At 42.5% G+C, this 16,523-nt stretch overlaps 1 protein-coding gene across 1 annotated transcript; it reads right to left on the reverse strand.

Moving 5' to 3' along the window:
- Positions 1-244: 244 nt before the first annotated feature.
- On the reverse strand, positions 245-16,319 carry LOC146766170 (uncharacterized). The gene is made up of 4 exons (XM_085591225.1): positions 15,438-16,319; positions 15,320-15,349; positions 14,527-14,655; positions 245-13,662 (listed from the first exon to the last, which is right to left on the reverse strand). The coding sequence occupies exons 1-4, from the start codon at positions 15,588-15,590 to the stop codon at positions 13,462-13,464; spliced, it is 513 nt and encodes a 170-aa protein (XP_085447351.1). The 5' UTR covers positions 15,591-16,319; the 3' UTR covers positions 245-13,461.
- Between the last annotated feature and the right edge of the window lie 204 nt (positions 16,320-16,523).

Genomic DNA, 16,523 nt, shown 5'->3' on the forward strand with positions numbered 1-16,523 from the left:
AATTCTGTTTGGGTGCTTGGTCTTATGCCTTTTGTACCTCAGATTTAGATGTTAAATATTTCTTTGAACCAAAGTTTTTTTAAAAAAAGTTTTGTGTACATGTTGATTTTATTGTATTTCTATGGATCACAAGTTTTAAAGCAGAAATAAATGTTCTTTCCATAAAGTGGTTCTCTATTTGGAGTCCTTGATTGGTTCATAAGTGTTTGGTTTTAGGGAGCAAGGTGCCTTTACTTTTTCCTCTGAAGGCCTGTTGCCTTGTTGCCCTTTGCCTGTAGAAAATACACCATGATTTTGGACAGTGTTCTGTCTCAGCACCTATGGAAATCAATAGGATGTTTTGCAGACAAGTCTTAATGTACTTCTATAGACTGGAGAGAGTTTTGTCATGCCCTTCAGGCAGGCTGGGAATAATCCTTCCCTGTGATTCTCCTTTGCTCTGCTAACACGTGAGTGTTGGCCCCAAGCCAACACATGGAGGACTAGAACAAAGTTCCATTTCTGAATTATTTACAAAGAAGTTAGACTTAATTGCTGAAAAAAAAGCAAAAGTTGTGGAGAAACGGCAAATATTTCAGAAATGTAGATGCTTGGTGTTAGTACCAGGCTCTTGTACCAATATGTGACTGTGCAGCTAAATTGGCTTTGGAGCCACACCCTGGCTGGGTGTGGTTTGAGCCTGACTTCATGGGACTATGGATGACTGCAGGTGAACTGAAAGCCACAACTGGTGATGGTTGTAGAACTATAAGCTAGTGCTTAAAGACATGCTTGGGCAACAGTTAATGTACCAATGCATGGAGCTGGCTTGGGAAAGTGAAAGAAACGTCAATGCCACTGAAACATCCACTTGCAGTCAGTGTGGTCATATGACCAAGGCTGGTTTGCTTTGTGCTTCTGCATTGCCCTGTGCTGTGCAAAGACTGAGAGAGGTAAGGCTTAAAACGGGTTGGGCAGAGTTAAAGCAATTCCCCTGCTGCCCTCTTAGGAGAGACTCATAGCATAGGAGAGTTTTACATCTCAGATATGTCATCAATTTATTCTATCAGTATTAAAGCAATGTGGCTCAGCAATGCATCTTCATGTGCTCTTGTATTTTATATGTAAAGAACTGATGAATTTGAGGGTTATTGCTTCATTTAGATGCAAGATGCACCTGTACTCGCTAAAGCTTTAATTTTTCTGTTAAACATGCACAACTGATTGAACAAAGAGGCATTGAATTGTCCAGACAGACTTGCTGAGCTCAAGTTGTTAATAATGCTGAAGTGAGAATCTACACTTGTGACTAAGCTTTGTGTGAATACTTAGTGCAGGTAGCTATAGAAACTGCAATATTTTTTTTCCTAAAAGCTTTGAAGACCTAGCACAGCAGAGCTCAACAACTCCTCTCTAATCTCCCAGGGCTCTCCTTTGCTTGCCATGAATTTTGTGGTTGCTGGCTGGCTGTTCAGAATATCTCATTGTTGACCTCTAGTTTTCTTAGTAAAATGTCTCAGCATAACATAAACTTGGGGAATAAGGAGTTTTGCTTTATAACAAAGTATTCGACATATGACAGTCTTGCAGATATGAAGTGATGATGAGCCAAAGCCACAGTCTCTGGCTGGAGCACTCTGGGTTTCAGGGGAAGGAAGAGGAGCCTACTCAGACTTTGTCGACGTGGTATGTTGACAGATAAAGTTCACATCAGGACTCTGGCCAAAAACTGCACATCTCACTTCTGAAATAGCATATTTGGCTGGGAAATAACATTGTTAACTGTGTGTTATCATACTGAACTTGTAAAAATTATTTTACTTCCTTGTTTTCTCTCAGAAAAATCCTGTCTTCCTAATTTTCTTTGACCTTGCTCCCACATAAAGTAGGAGGCAATGAGTGTGAATGCAGAGCTGCTTGAATGTCAAGCTGCTTTTGGTGCTGTATGCAGGATTTGCTTACTGCTAATCTGATCTGAAGAGTAATAGATAATAAATATAATAATTTGAAAGAAAAGAGCATATGTGGCTTTTGAGATTCAGTACCTTCCCAAGCATATTTGTGTAGTCTGTCGCATTATACTCCCTATTCTGTCTCCTTTCTGTTCTTCCTGCTCCTTGAGATGGTGCTGGGATGGCTCAGCACAGCAAGTGACCTGTCATTAAAGCCAGGCTGTTCATGCCCAAAACTTACCTGTGCTTGGTAAAGATTTCCCCAAAGATAGACTTTGTTTGCAAAGCCCTGGGAGAGATGCCCCCTAGGTATTCTCCAGCTTTCAGAGAAGCCCTTGGCTTGAGCATGCACATCAGGATGCTTCTGAAATTCCTGATGAGACCTTGAGAGAAAGTCAAGGATAAAACCAAACCACTCACTTGATGTTTGCATCAGCTGGGTTAAAACTCAAAGAGTAAGAATTATTTTTCCTTAAAATCTGTTTTTCTCTCATGCTCTAAGGCCTCTCAGCTCTATGAGCAACATGTAGGGAAACTGGTGCCCTGAGCTCTCCTGGCAGCACCTTGCTGTGTAAAGATGTGTGACCCAGCGCTCTTTGCTGGGGCAAGGAGAGAAAGAAAGGAGCCTGGCTGCACTTTGAGTTTCCAGCTGCTGGGGCAGGTGGGCAGTGGCAGCTGCAGGGATGTGATGTACTGGTGGGCAGCCCCATGGCTGTAGCTTGTAGCTCAGGTTCAATTCCCCCATACAGTGTGTTCTGCTGTGGATTTTTATGCAGCCCAGCAACCAAAAGCAGCCGTGTAGCTGGTGTTTGCTGGCCAAGGACAGTATGGGTGAAGCTGTTTGGCAGTATGTTGTTTTGGGCTAGAAATATACTTTGTCAGGGGTTTTACATCAAGATTTGGGTCAAAAAAAGCAGACCTCACATGCTGATTTAAAGGACAGGTGTCTGCTAAGGAAGGCAGGAACCTCCCTTGGAATTGAAAATGTGACCCTTTTCCCTCTAATTTATTATAACTTTGAGATTAAGGGGCTTTCAGGCAAAGACATGGGAAAGCAGTAGCAGTTCTTTACTGGTGTGTGTGTGTAAGAAGGCAAACAAAGAACAGCAGTGGGCAAGAGCACAGAGCCGAGAGTGGGGCAGTGATTCCTCACGGGAGCTCCTTAGCCAGGGGAGATGTCAAATGATACCTGAGAGAGCTGGGTGGGCACCAACCTCCCCCTGTGTGACTGCTGGGTGTTCAGGACATGGGGCACTTCATCGTTCCTTATGGCTCTGGAGGATGCTGCTGTCAGTGTCCATCTCTGCAAAGATGATGGAAGATTGATGTATCACATTGCACATTCTGACCTGATAAGACCTGATGAACTTTCTAAGTTTTCTCTGCTTCTCTGGGCTGGAATGGAGTGACTCACCCACCGAGGTTCAGCAATCCTGTGGCCACATCCATTTGTAGACCTGGACAAAGTCTCCAAGTGATTCATCGCCTGGAAGAGGAGCTGGCTAATCCTGACACTTATTCCAACTTCCACAGAAGATGAATTGGGTCCACGGGGCTCCTTCCTCCAGCCCTGGAGCAGATGTGTGGTTTTGGTATGAGAGTGGCAGCTGCAGTCAGCTGTGAGCATTACCCACCTGCGCTCCAGGTGTGCAGCAGCCCCAGTGGCATCACTGAGCCCTCTGAAGGGAGCAGCCACTGCTGCTGCACCACGGGCAGGCTGGCAGTGAGAGCTCACCTTCTCCTGATCCAGTATAATTTTGCTTGTTTGTGCACTGATTTCCTCTGCTTTGAGTAGGTGTAGATAAGTGAAATGTTTCTGACTCAGTGAGGTATGGGAATCTGTGAGCCTTAATACCATCTGTGGCCTTAGGCTGTCACTTCCTAAAAAGTGTTAATTTAGTCATGCTCTCCTCTCGGCTCTCACTTTGCCCCCACATATGTATTTTGGTGGGAGAAACACTGCAAAATGTGTTCACCCGTGCCTGCAGGATGGCTGTGCTGTCCCCAGCCTGCAGGATGTCACCCTGCTAATATGCAGCCAAGTCTGGTTCTTGCAGGTGTGAGATATGAGGTAATATTTTGCTGCAGCCAAAAGGTTATTAGATAAAAAGAATGAAAGTTGTTGGTTCTATGTGTTATTTGTGGTTTGGATTTGTTCTGGTTAATTTGTTGGGTGTTGCTGCGAGAGGGGCGGGGTTGAAGACCTGACCAAAAGGAAGTAGGATGAGAGGGGTGGGGACACAAAACTAGGTGGTCAGGAGAGAATGTGAGCTCCTGAGTGCCCAGCTGATGGAAAGGAGAGAGTGACTGCCCCGGCCCCAAAGGGCGCTCAAAGTTGCCTTTTTGTTGGAGAGTGCGTCCGGGGAGAGAGGCTCACAGCTGGCTCAGCTGAGTCAGTACAAATAGTTTTCTTTTGCTCCGACGACTTTGTTCCGATTTAAATTGTATGGAAAAGTTAGTTTGTTTCTCACACAGGTGTCCTTTACCATGCAATGGCTTAATGTGTTTCCAGCATGGCTTTCTCCAGCCTCTCCAGCAGCTAGGAATGCATGCCCTTGTTCTGGACACGTTGGTTCCAGTTGGATCCCCACTTTCTCTTGCCATTCAGCCTCTCAGGGCATTGCTACAACTCGACTTAGAAGGAGGGAGCTGTTTCAAATTAGCAGAGTCTGAGGTAATTGGGCTCTTAATGTTGTTTTACCCCTGCCAAAATAAATGACAGAAACCTCTTAGCAAGCCCACTGGCCAGCTGAGGCTCTGCTCACTAACCAGAGCCCCCCACGGACACTCCATACACAGAGAACCAGCTGGGTACAGCAGCCTGGGTTGACACATTTTTGGGCACTGTCACTATGTGGAAATGTTGTACCATGTCACATTCAAGCAAGAAAGCAAGAAAGAGTTTGTACATCACATAGTTCATTTAAAAGAAACTATTTCTGCATTGATGTGTTGCCTAGAAATTCAGACTGCTGAATGACTCAGGTTTGTACCTCAGTAAGACGAGCGTCTGAATTGTTACATGCTCCCAGCTTTGAATCTTCCTTCCCACAAGAGCTTCCCTATCACTGCACTGCCCATGAAAGAAGAGCACTGACAAAAAAGCCCTTTGAGTCAGAAGCTCTGCACAGGCTGCATCGCTGTGGTTTTCATCTCTGTGTTTTGCTCTGACTAAATGATAGCTTGGATTTTCAAGACAATTAGCCTGGGTTTACTCACAGGAAAGAGGAAATGGCAAGCTGGAGTTGGTTTTGAAGCAGTACAGAGAAGACATTTGTAGAACTTTGGGTGAGTTTAAAGGTAGAGGGGAGCAGCCATGGACTGCAGCCTCAGTGAGCAGAACCACATCTTGTAGCACCAAGTGACATTACAGCAGTGTGTAATGTGTCCAAGGACTGACCAGAATGTCAGTCTAATGTGCTGAAGATTGACCAGATCCCTATGGCAGCACTCCCAGGAATGGAGTCAGAGCTAATGGAAGCTTTTGCATGAGTTCTAAGTAATACTCCTATCTTTTGTTAGTTTTGATTTGTCCCCAGTGGCTCCAGGCAGCCAAAGCAAGCAAAGGTGTCATGGAGAATCACTCCTGTGAGTACCAGACCTTTGTTTCTGCAAATGATTTAATGATGAAATACTGTTTTTAAGTTACATCTGGGAAATCACAAATTGAAGCTCCAGACTGATCAGAAGCTTCTTACTAACCTTTTTGTAATCAGTGCCTCTTTTTGACACTTGGCATTCGGCTGCACTTTTATGTCTTTCTGAGTTCAGGAAGTCTGAAGTGTGTCATATACTCAGCTGGGAAGTTGGATTTTACAAACCCAAGTCTGGAGCAGGACTGGGTGTTCCCAGGAGTGCTCCTCTACTCATCTCTTTTGGTTATGTTAATTGGAGATTTAACTTCATCTTCCAGCACTGCCCTGCTCGTGCCATACTCGTGGGCTGCTGCCAGATGGGGTTTGTCTCACCCAGTGCCAGGTGCCTCCTTAGGGAAGAGGAAGGATGGAACAGCAGATAGCTCAGAAAATAACTCTCCCTCCATTAGATCAGAAAAGATGCAATCAGGCTGGGGTGAACAAGCACACAGTGGTCCACCCAACTGTGAAAAAACCCTTTCCTCACTTTTCATGGCTGTTCTGTGGCACCTATCTGTTTTTTTCTGAAACAGCATAAAAACTACTTTAAGAGCTGACAGCAGGTAAAACAGGCCAGGAAGATTTTTGTCTCTAAGAATTCTTGCCTAAAGGCAGGACAACATGGGGTGTTGCTGCATGAAGAAACCACCACCAGGCACTAAATGTTCTCTAGGAAATGCCCCAGCACAGCTCCAGGGCTCAATACACAGATAAAGGCAGCTGCATCTTCCACCCCATCAGTTACAGGTGGCACAGCTCAGCACTTCTCAGTGTCAGGACCAGGTGTGTGGAGCCAGTTGTGCAGCTGAGGAAATTGAGGGGTTGGATAACACCCAGCAAGCCCATCAGGGCTGAGCAGCTACCCCCAGAGCTGCCCCAGCCAGCACCATGCTAACTCTGCTTTTCTTCTAAATATTCCTCAGGTTAAATCCCTTATGTGTCCTATACCACATGGATGGCCAAGAAATCTCTTTCTTAAAGAAAGGATTTACCCAGCCCGGCTTGTGTTATCAGAAAAACTTCCTGAGCTATTGATGCATAACAGCCCCCTTTAGCTGCACACTAGACCTATCCAAATCCTGTTTGTAAAGTTACAATGAGTTTGCAGTTTGGATTTAATCCCATGGGAAATAATAACTTGGGAAATTCTTCAAAGATGGTGCTGTTGAACATTTCCCTTTGACCATGGCTGGCTCTGAGGCCACCCTTGAGGTGTCCCCTGCTTGTCCTCTATGTGCCACCAGCTCGTGCTCAGGCTGCCACGTAGCTGCGAGCGTGTGCAGGGACCTGGGAGGCTGATCCTGCACAGCTGGGCCAGCTGCTGGCCAGAGCAACCAGAATAGTGTGAGAAGGAGCATTTGGAGCTTGGGAGGGAGAAATTAATGGAATCATTCGTCTGGAAGGGACCTGCAGCAATCATCTATCCAACTGCTTGGCCACTCCAGGACTGAATTTTTTCCTAGAAACCAACTTTCCTTTATTAAAAGCATATTTATTTTAAAAAAACCCAAACAAAACCAAAACACCAAGAAACCAAAAAAAATTAAAAATATGCCAAGTGTTATTAAAACAAACTCCTCTTAAATAAAATGCTGAATTCTCACTTGTGAGTGATGCTAATCCCTTAAGTGCCTTTGAGGAGCTTGAGCAGTGCTTGGCAGTGGGAGCAGTGGCCAGCTTGTCATGGTGGCCCCAAGCCGCAGCTGTGTGAAAGGACAGAGTGATTGTTGTGGATTCCAAAACTGAAAAAAGTTATTTTCCACAGAACAAGACAAAGTATCAAATAGTTGTGCTCAGTCTACACAGTAAGCTGATGCTTGTTCTCGCAGTAAATTGTCTTTTGGAGAGGGGCAGGAGAAACAAGTGACCTTGTTTCCTTAACATGTTACCTGGAGTAAATACAGGGTATTTTACACTTCCAGAAGCTTTTATAACTCCAGTGGTGTTTCCCTGAGCTGAAGAGGATGTGGGTGGGATCTGAGGCACCTTGCAGTGGAAGCACATCTGGGACCTCTGTTATTCAGCAAGACAGAGTGGAGCCTAAGGAGTCTAACTTGTTTGAGAGCACTGTTCACCTGCTGTGTGGACCCTGTGGTTGGCTTGGTTTGTTATTGACAAAACAATTTTTAACCTTTCTGGTTAAATAATTCGGAGACAGTGGTGTGGTGCAGAGGGACAGTGGATGGAGAAGGAGCTTCCCACAGGGCTGACAGAGGAAGCTCTGCTGTCCTCCAAGAGCTTGGTCCTGTCCTTTCCCAGTCCTGCTCTTTGCTGCAGGCTGGTAGCTCTGTTTCTAAGCCAGGCCAGGGTTTACACATAAAAACTGGAGCTAATATTTCATTAAAACGGGGTGGAAATTAAAATGAAATTTTACTATTGAGAGCTGTTGTCTTATTAGCACAACAGAGATCTGCCCCAGGTGTGAAACAGCACCCTACAAACTGCTGGGAGCCAGCCTTGGTGCTTGTTAAAGCTGGCTCTGATGGTGGTGGTGCTTTAAGGGAGAGCAGCTCTGCAGCTTCTGCAAGTGTCAGTCGTGGGCAAAGCTTTCCACATGATCATCACCTCCAGGTGTGCGACTGCCTGCTATGGGCATTGTTAACTTGATCGACTAGAGCTGAAACTGCCTTGCAAATAAATCCTGTTGGCCCTGGGGCTACTGGTTAGTGCTCAGCTTTACATTTTAATGCCTTTTCACTTAACTGAAGAGGAGCTGCTGTAACGGGAAAGCCACACTGGCAGAAGAGCTGCTTGGCAGGGATGTATTCTCTAGACCTGAGAGGCTCAGTGAGTAACAACGGGATAAAGGAGGTTTCTGATGATTGATTTGGATCCCAATGAGATCACTGAATGAGAAGCTCATTTGAGCTCCGGGAAATCATGTTATACTTCCTGCTGGATTGGATTGCCAGTCTGCAAACCAGACCTGATACTGTGGATCTGAGCCTGCCCTGCATTCCCAGCCTGACAGAGGATGGGAGCTGGGTGGACACTGCAGCGAGATCCCTTTCAGCTGAGTGCTTTGGGGAGACAGCACCCATGCCTGGGATGCAGAGTACTTCATCCAGGGTTATCCATCTCCAACCTTCCCACAGCACTCCATTCAAGTCAAAAAATGAAGTAAGCTCATTTTAATTTTGGTTTATGTGCTTTTGGGGAATGAATTCTGGATGGGGCAGGAAGTGGGGGTGCAGTGATGACCACTGCCTGTGCTCAGCTCCCACCACATCAACCACAGCCTTATCTCACCCCTCCATCTCAGGGAGGGAGGTCTCAGTCTATCACACTTCTTTCTGTTTTATTTTCTACCTTCCTTTATAACTTTTGTAAAGCTAAGACCACTTTTAAACCTCTTCCATTAGATGCTGTCAATGATTACGGGTAACTGTTCTGAGTAACATCTTGGCAAGAAAAAAGAAGCAATAAGGTAAGCTTATTCTTGTGGTGTACTTTGGAAATTACCAGATAAGTCCAGTAGTCTTCTGGCCACGAGAAAAATTATTTGCACCTCTGACTCTAGCTGTTGTATTTTTCCCACAATTTATTTGAAATATGCAATTCTTTGAGAGTAACATTTAAGTTCAGGAAGAGCAACCATTTTTGTGATACGTTTGCATTTGCCAGCAGGTTCTGGGGGAACTGTGTCTTTTCAAGGCTAGTGTGTCTGGATTTTTGTAGAGTGGATCCATGCTGACTCAGTAGGAGGTGGATGGGATGTGCCTCTTGTTTCTCTGCAAGCAGGATTGCTCAAATCAGGAGAGAGAATAGAGATGATGCTGTTACAGATAGCAGGGGGAGGCAGAGATGGGGCTTTCCCATTCTTTCTGGTGTTTGTTCATGGTAGGTGGTTAAAAGTGCACTCGGGTCCCTCCAGCATTCTGTCCTGCACCCTGAGTTTAGATCATGTTGTGAGGGCAGAGAAGAAACATTTAATTGCAAGTAATAAAAATTAAGAGCCTTTGCATGTGAATAAGCTTCAAGACATGTGAGCCCAGTACTTATGGAAGTTATTAGAACACAGATTGTGCTGCTGCCAGGAACATTAGATCCAGATTTCTTTTTTTTCCATTGCCTTTGGGAGTATTTAGTGCATTGCACTTGAGAAGTTTCAAAGTCTGGATGAAGATTCAAATAACTTAGGAAATTGTATATAGAAAATTAGGGTTGGTTCAGGATTGTTTCTGACCAGAATCAGATGGGGTTTCTGTAGGTCTTTGGGAAATGAATTCTTTTATACCTTTAACATAAGGTTACAGTCAATGATAACCAGACTTATAATTTATGGATTGCTGATGTGCTGTTAGCTCAAACAAATTATTTAATACTTGCCATTTCTTCCACTGACTTTTTTAATATGAGCTTTTAAAATTATTTTCTATTCTGTCCTGTAGTTAGTTTTATTATTGTTATTGAAGGCTATGGTTTCTTTTAATAAGATTATGTTCTTTGTCCGCTCACAGCATTTGTGAGTCAAGGATGTGGCTAACAGTTCTTTGCATCTTAAGACACAAAAAAAGAGTTAAATATTTCAGCTGTGGTAAACAGGTACTGTAGCTTCAGTGCCTGGCTTATTTCCGTACTCTGATAAAGGCATGGGAAGAATTTACATGCTGAATTATCTGTCCATGTTTCCTTTGGGTTAAATCCTGTGGGTTAAACTTGTTTGAATCCTCTCATAACTTCACATTGATGGTTAATATCAGGAATCATCCTAAATTATGTGTCTTCTTGACTTTATTTGCATTAGGTGTAGGCTTCATCAGAGTATTTTTTAAAGCTTTGCCCAGGTTTGGTTGTTTTATTATACATACTCTGATACCTGAAAAAAAACCAGGGTGCTGGTTTATTATTTTTTATGTTTGTTTATAAGCTTTACTTGATTGCTTCATGTTGTAATCCATGAGGAATAACTGAGCATTGCTTTGACCTTGAGGACTTCTGTGAGAGGGCAATATATGTGTGTAGGAAACATGCAAGATAAATGCATTTGTAAAGGTAGTGAGGAAAATTCTGCTGCTGCCTACCCAGTTTGAAATGTCCGAGTTTAATTGTAATCTGGTTTCCTTTCCTGCATTTCCTTGGTGCAAGAGCTGCAAGTAGATGTATGGAAAAATAAACATTTATACAGGAGGAGTGACTTGAATTTAAGAGTAAGAGTGTGAGTAGGTGAGCAGGGGATTTTGCTCTCTCTTTATGGACTTAAAAAACCAAATATGAGTCATGCTGGGAGTGCTACAGGATTTTCTGATCAGGTCAGTGGAATACTAAGCCCAAATGTCATGCTCAGGATTTTAAAATTTAACTGAATTACATTAAGGTTAAATCTTGGAGGAGCTGCTGGAGTAGGTAGGTGCTCAGTGGGAAAATCCAACTGTATCTCAGCCAACCTGACCACAGGCAGTAATAAAAGGATGTTCTCTGGCAAGAGCTCCTAAAAAATCATGGACTCCTGCAGAATAAATACCTTCCCAATGATAATGTGACTCTTCTGTTTACCATCCCAGTTCAAACACTGACTGGTGCAATATCCCTTATTCTGTGGGGTTTTGTGAAACCCTTAGGGTGTGTGTGAACAAGGCCAGCTCCAGAAAATATTGTGGCCTGACTTGTTATTTCTCATAGGGTTGGACAGGAGCACTTTGGTCATCTCTAGAGTTCCTGAAACTGAACAAAATGCTCTTCAGTTTCTTTCAGTTTTTTAAACTGAGCTGTGCTTTGAAATGTTTGGGCAGGGGAAGGAGCTGCATGCCCTCGAGGAAAACCCCAAGGTAAAGGTGAGATCACATTAAACAACGACTTTGAGAAAGAAAGACACTAGGCTTAAAACAAACCACTTTTAAACTGGGTATCTTCTAATATTTTTCAAGGCCCTCTGGCAGTGGAGGTGAGGCTGAATATGAGTAAATTCATGTATTACTCAGCAGCTGCTCTGAGAGGAAGGCCAGCAGTTGGTTGCATTTACTGTATGTGCTGTGAGGAATTTCAGGACAGCAATTCAGCATTTGTTTCTTTGCGTAGGTCCCATCCTTTCTCACACAGCCACAGAAACTCATCCTTCACGTGGCTCTGTGAACATGGCCCTGCAGAACCCTGCTGCAATTCAGATCTTGGCATCTCAGATGTTTTCATAGACTTTGAGCTTTATAATTTTGTTTCTGTTTTCAAGGTTCTCTGTGATGTGGGGGGTTTCCAAAGTGCTTATCTTGCCCAGGATGCAAAAAGATGCAGAGAGCTACAGCAAGATCTGAACCACCCCATCTGTTGTAACCTGGACATGCCCGATGGTTCGGGGCTTGCTGAGTATAATAGAAAACTCCTCATGTTGGGACTGAAACATGACAATAGGACAGATGTTTTTCTCCACATGCCTTATAAATATTGTCTCTTTCTTCCTCTTACCACTATTTCATCAGCTGCAAAACTTAGTTCTGATGGTCCAGTCTAGATTGGATATTGGTTAATGATCCAGACATGGATCATTAACATGATGGGAAATGGTGCAAACCTTCTGACCTGTGTATCTGTATGAATTACTAGGTTTAAATCTGTGAGGAATTATACTGCCATAACAAGGAATTTCCATGGTTATTAGTGACTTTAATCAATTGGATAGTGACCATTCCTTGTCCAAAACTCACCAACCTTAGATAGGCTGGTGGGAGTGGTAAAGGTCTAAGCACCAAGGTAAGGTTCATCTAGCAAACAGATATCTGTCATATTTCAGAGTTAGAAATCAATTAATGACTCATTTATGTTTTATCACAGGAGTTTCAAATTTGGGTCCAGCCTTTTTCTGTGCTTAGAAGAGCTATGGATTTTTAACTGATGTTAGCTAGATTTGTTATTATACAAGCCAGTTGTCTTTTGGCTCAATTATATGGCAAATTGTAGTTCTGTCTGTACTTAGAGAAGTCTGGGTTCCTCCATCTTTTCTAACTGTGTGGACAAAACCCTTTAAATCTCTGATGCCTCTGAATCTCATGGGAACAGGTATCAGCAGCCCCTGGGAGACACATCATCCATTACCTTTTCTATCTGTTATCTTGGTGTTGTTATTGCAGACTAGGAGTACTGGAATTGCCATGACTAGAATTGGCCTTAACCACTACCTTGAGATAGTCTGCATTTTTAAAAACTTCTTCTATTTAAGTCTCTGCCTAAGACGTTTTCCAGAAACACAGATATATAGCAGAAAATCAGCATTTGGCATCCAGTTTGTATTGACTTACACAGAGACGTGTGAAATCTTGTGCAAGGAATATTATGCTCAGTGTCTTTCTTATGGCATGAGATTTAGCACCAGTTTGGATCTAGTCATAACCTGTACAAATTCTGTATACTGAAAAAAAGTAGAAAATTCAAAGCAAAGTCTGTTCAGTGCACTAGAAGACACTGCAGCTGCACCAGCAGCACATTGAACCTCAAGGTTTATTCAGTTAGGTTCATGTTAAAGCTCATTGTAAAGCAGGGGAAACTAGAAGCATGAATTTTGTGCTCAGGTTTAAATTACATGGAACAGTGGCTGTTGGGTCTCTTCAACCCTCCTGGGGGTTGTGCTGGATCTCCTGGTCCATGTTTGGTTTTCTGTTCCTTTTGTGCAGTCCCCACACACATGATATAAGGCTATGGTATATCCTTATACCATAAAACTCAAGTGACATAAGATACTTCACATTTTATAACTGCACAAAATAAATGATGACACTTGGCCATGCTTGTTATATGAAGTTTTAATTGCTGTGTACAGTTTTAATTTCCCTCCTTGCATTAGCTGTCAAAATTTAACATTAATTAGCATTGGAAGATTTGCATTAATTAGTAAAGACTCTACATTATAACAGCCATATCTCCCCTCCCCTTCCCAGCCAGCCCCTCACTTCCTGGGCAGCTCTTCCCTAGCCCAAGCCTCTGTGGGATTTCCAGGAGTCATGGCAGCTGCATTCACCATCCAGGTACAAACCCAACTCGCTTCTCCCAACATTCCTGCAGTCCAGCTTCTCATTGACCCATCTCAAGAAATCTTCCAGACTCTCTTTAAATTTTGAGAAACTGGATTTTGCCTTCTTTAAGCAGCTGTTGTCGTTGAGTGAAGATTTCTAGGAGCAAAAAGGGAGTACTGATGCATGAGTACAGATGCTGCACATTCTGTCTCAGCTCACCGGGGTGGAGGATGCTGTCCTTCACACCCCCAAAACCATTTCACACAATTCTTAGAGATGGTTAGTCATTAGCTATTTCTCTTTGACTTCCACAGTACTGCAGACTTTTCTGTGTTAATTTGGGAGTGCAGAGGACTCATCTGCCTATCTGGAAGAAAGTAAAAACCATTTCTCTCACAACACCAAATCCTGGGGACTGTGAGGGACACTGGCTGGGTCCCAGCACACTCCCAGCTGCAGCAGTGTGGATCACTTGTTGGTTGTATGACAAACTTAGACGTGGCTTATTCTGCAGCTACAGTAGATAGAAAATGGATGCTTATGTGGTTTTCTTCCTAAAGCCTGCTTCTCTATTATAGGGGATTAGCTAAATTCAGTTATTGTTGGAAATATAGCCACTGATCTGTACAAAACCCAATTTTCTATCCCCTAATTTCTGTCTTTCTCTCTTTTGGATTCAAAATCAGATTTTTTTTTTTCTGTAGTATTTCTGATCTGGTTTTTCTTCTATTAATTGACAAACTGTACAAGTCATTATTAATTGCATCTAATAGATAATCTTCATTACTGCAGGTCCAACTGAGCCATATTGATATGGTCTCCATAAGAATGAATTTGTGCATGGGAGAGGAAGCTTGGTATCCTTCCCTAGGGCTGTAGCTCATTCAAAATTAAAAATTAGTGATAATTTCTTTGATAAAATGTGAGAATGGTAAATCATCTGGTTTTTAAAACCCTAGATAAATGGATAACAACAAGAAAAAGTTTGAAACTCAAATCAAACAAATAGTAGAGACTTACCTTCAAAATATTGCAGGTTTTTTCTAGCTTCTCCATATCTTTCTCCACTCTTTTCATGCATTGCCTTTTGTGAATCTTTTTTAGTTCGTGAATAAATATTTCAGTGTTATTATGTGCACAGCCTAGTTTCTAGGTGAAAAAGGGAAAATATATAATGTTCTAGTGCAACAAGAAAGCTTTTATTTCTTAAAAGAACTGTTAATAAATCATATTTAACATGCCATTTTTCTCTGAAAATCTAAACGTCTTTCATTCTTTTTAGGATTTCATCTTTCCTTCCTTCTTGCCCGAAGTGTTAAAAGGACAGTTTTCAAAGCTATTATTGCTGGAAATTTTAAAATAAAAAGTGTGCAGTTCCTATCAGTGGAGGATGTGACCACTTTGGGAATTTGATTGGATTCCATTTAAGTCAGAGAGTGATTAATTTTGTCTTTGCTTTGGCAGTAGGACACTTAGAGGGAGCTACTTTAAACATTTTCTTTATATTCCCAGTCCTTTGAAGACTGGGCTTTGCAATCATCAACAGAAATTTCTCTGGAAAAATATTAAAAAGAACTGATGAAAATTGAGTTGTGGCATGATTATCTTTAGGAGCAATTAAAATGGTTAGTATCCAAGCTCTCATAATCTTTTAAAAATAGGTCATGCATCAGTATTTTGGGACACCACTTACATCTGCAACAATTACAGCTTGCTTTAAATGTCCTCATACTTGCTATGCCAGAGGTTACACTCCAAGTTCCCTTTGGAGACTCTAACTGAAAATAATAGAAGGGAAGCAACAGGTTCTTACCTTTACGTGGAACGGTATGGAGAATTTCTTCTGTAAACAATAGAAATCTGTTCGTCAGAAACTGGAAATCATCTCAAAAAGTAAACCTGGTGTGAGGGAAGTGGGGGAAATTACTTACTGTTATGAGTCCATTTTCAGCCTTAAGCAAACAAAGCATTTCATCAATTAGTGAGTATTTAGTCTTGTTCAACAGGCGAGGTATTTCCTTCTGAGGGAGAAAGTAACTGGACACTCCAGAACTCAATAATAGCAAGAATACGTGAGGATGCATTTTAAAGGTGTTGATTTGGGAGCTTGACCCGTTATCTGAGAAGGGCTTTGAATTCAAGCTCTTCTCTCTTGGCAGATACGAAGCTGGCTTATATAGAGAAGATGAGTAGATGCGGATGTGATTGCTATCTTATCTCATTCATAAATCGTTCAAATCCAACAACAACTACAGCGTGAGCAGGTGAATTATCAGCATATCAGATTCGAGAAACTTCTATGATTAAGGTTCTGGTAAATTTCCTAAAGCCTCTAACTTCAGAGCAATGAATGCTTTAATGCAAGAAAAAGTGATGTGTAAGGGCATGAATATTATAAAAGAATAACAGAATAATCATGAAATCATGGAATGGTTAGGCTTGGAAGGACTTTAAAGCTTATCTTGTTCCAACCTCCTGCCATGGCCAGGGACATCTTCCACTAGACCAGGTTTGTCAGAGCCCCATCCAGCCTGAACTTGAACCCTTCCAGGGATGGGGCAGCCACAACTTCTCTGGGCAACCTGTGCCAGGGCCTCACCACCCTCACAGGGAAGAATTTCTTCATAACATCCAACCTAACCCTCCCCTGTCAATTTGAAGCCATTCTCCTTTGTCCTATGAAGGAAAATATCCAAGGAAACTTGTAGTAAAGCAACCATGAAAGGGATTGCTTCTGTCAGAAAAGACTACATCTTATGTTGCTGTAAATTTTTGCAGTTCTACAATTTCAGCACCTCTGGTGCTAATATCAGCTAAAGATGGAGTCCATGGGATCTAATTAATCATCTACATCCCTGCAGTGTGACTTGGAGTGGCACAGACATGGGCAACAGCCTTGCAAATATGACTGCTTTTCTAGAGCAAATATCATCTCTTTGGCCTGAAAACAATAGGCTGTTTCTTCACTGTAAATGTGAGAGCTAGATTTTACCCTGGCATAATTAATTTGTATGATA

This window comes from Lonchura striata, chromosome 13 (genome assembly GCF_050655825.1).
Source record: "Lonchura striata isolate lonStrDom1 chromosome 13, ASM5065582v1, whole genome shotgun sequence".
In the NCBI taxonomy this organism is placed as follows: Eukaryota; Metazoa; Chordata; class Aves; order Passeriformes; family Estrildidae; genus Lonchura; species Lonchura striata.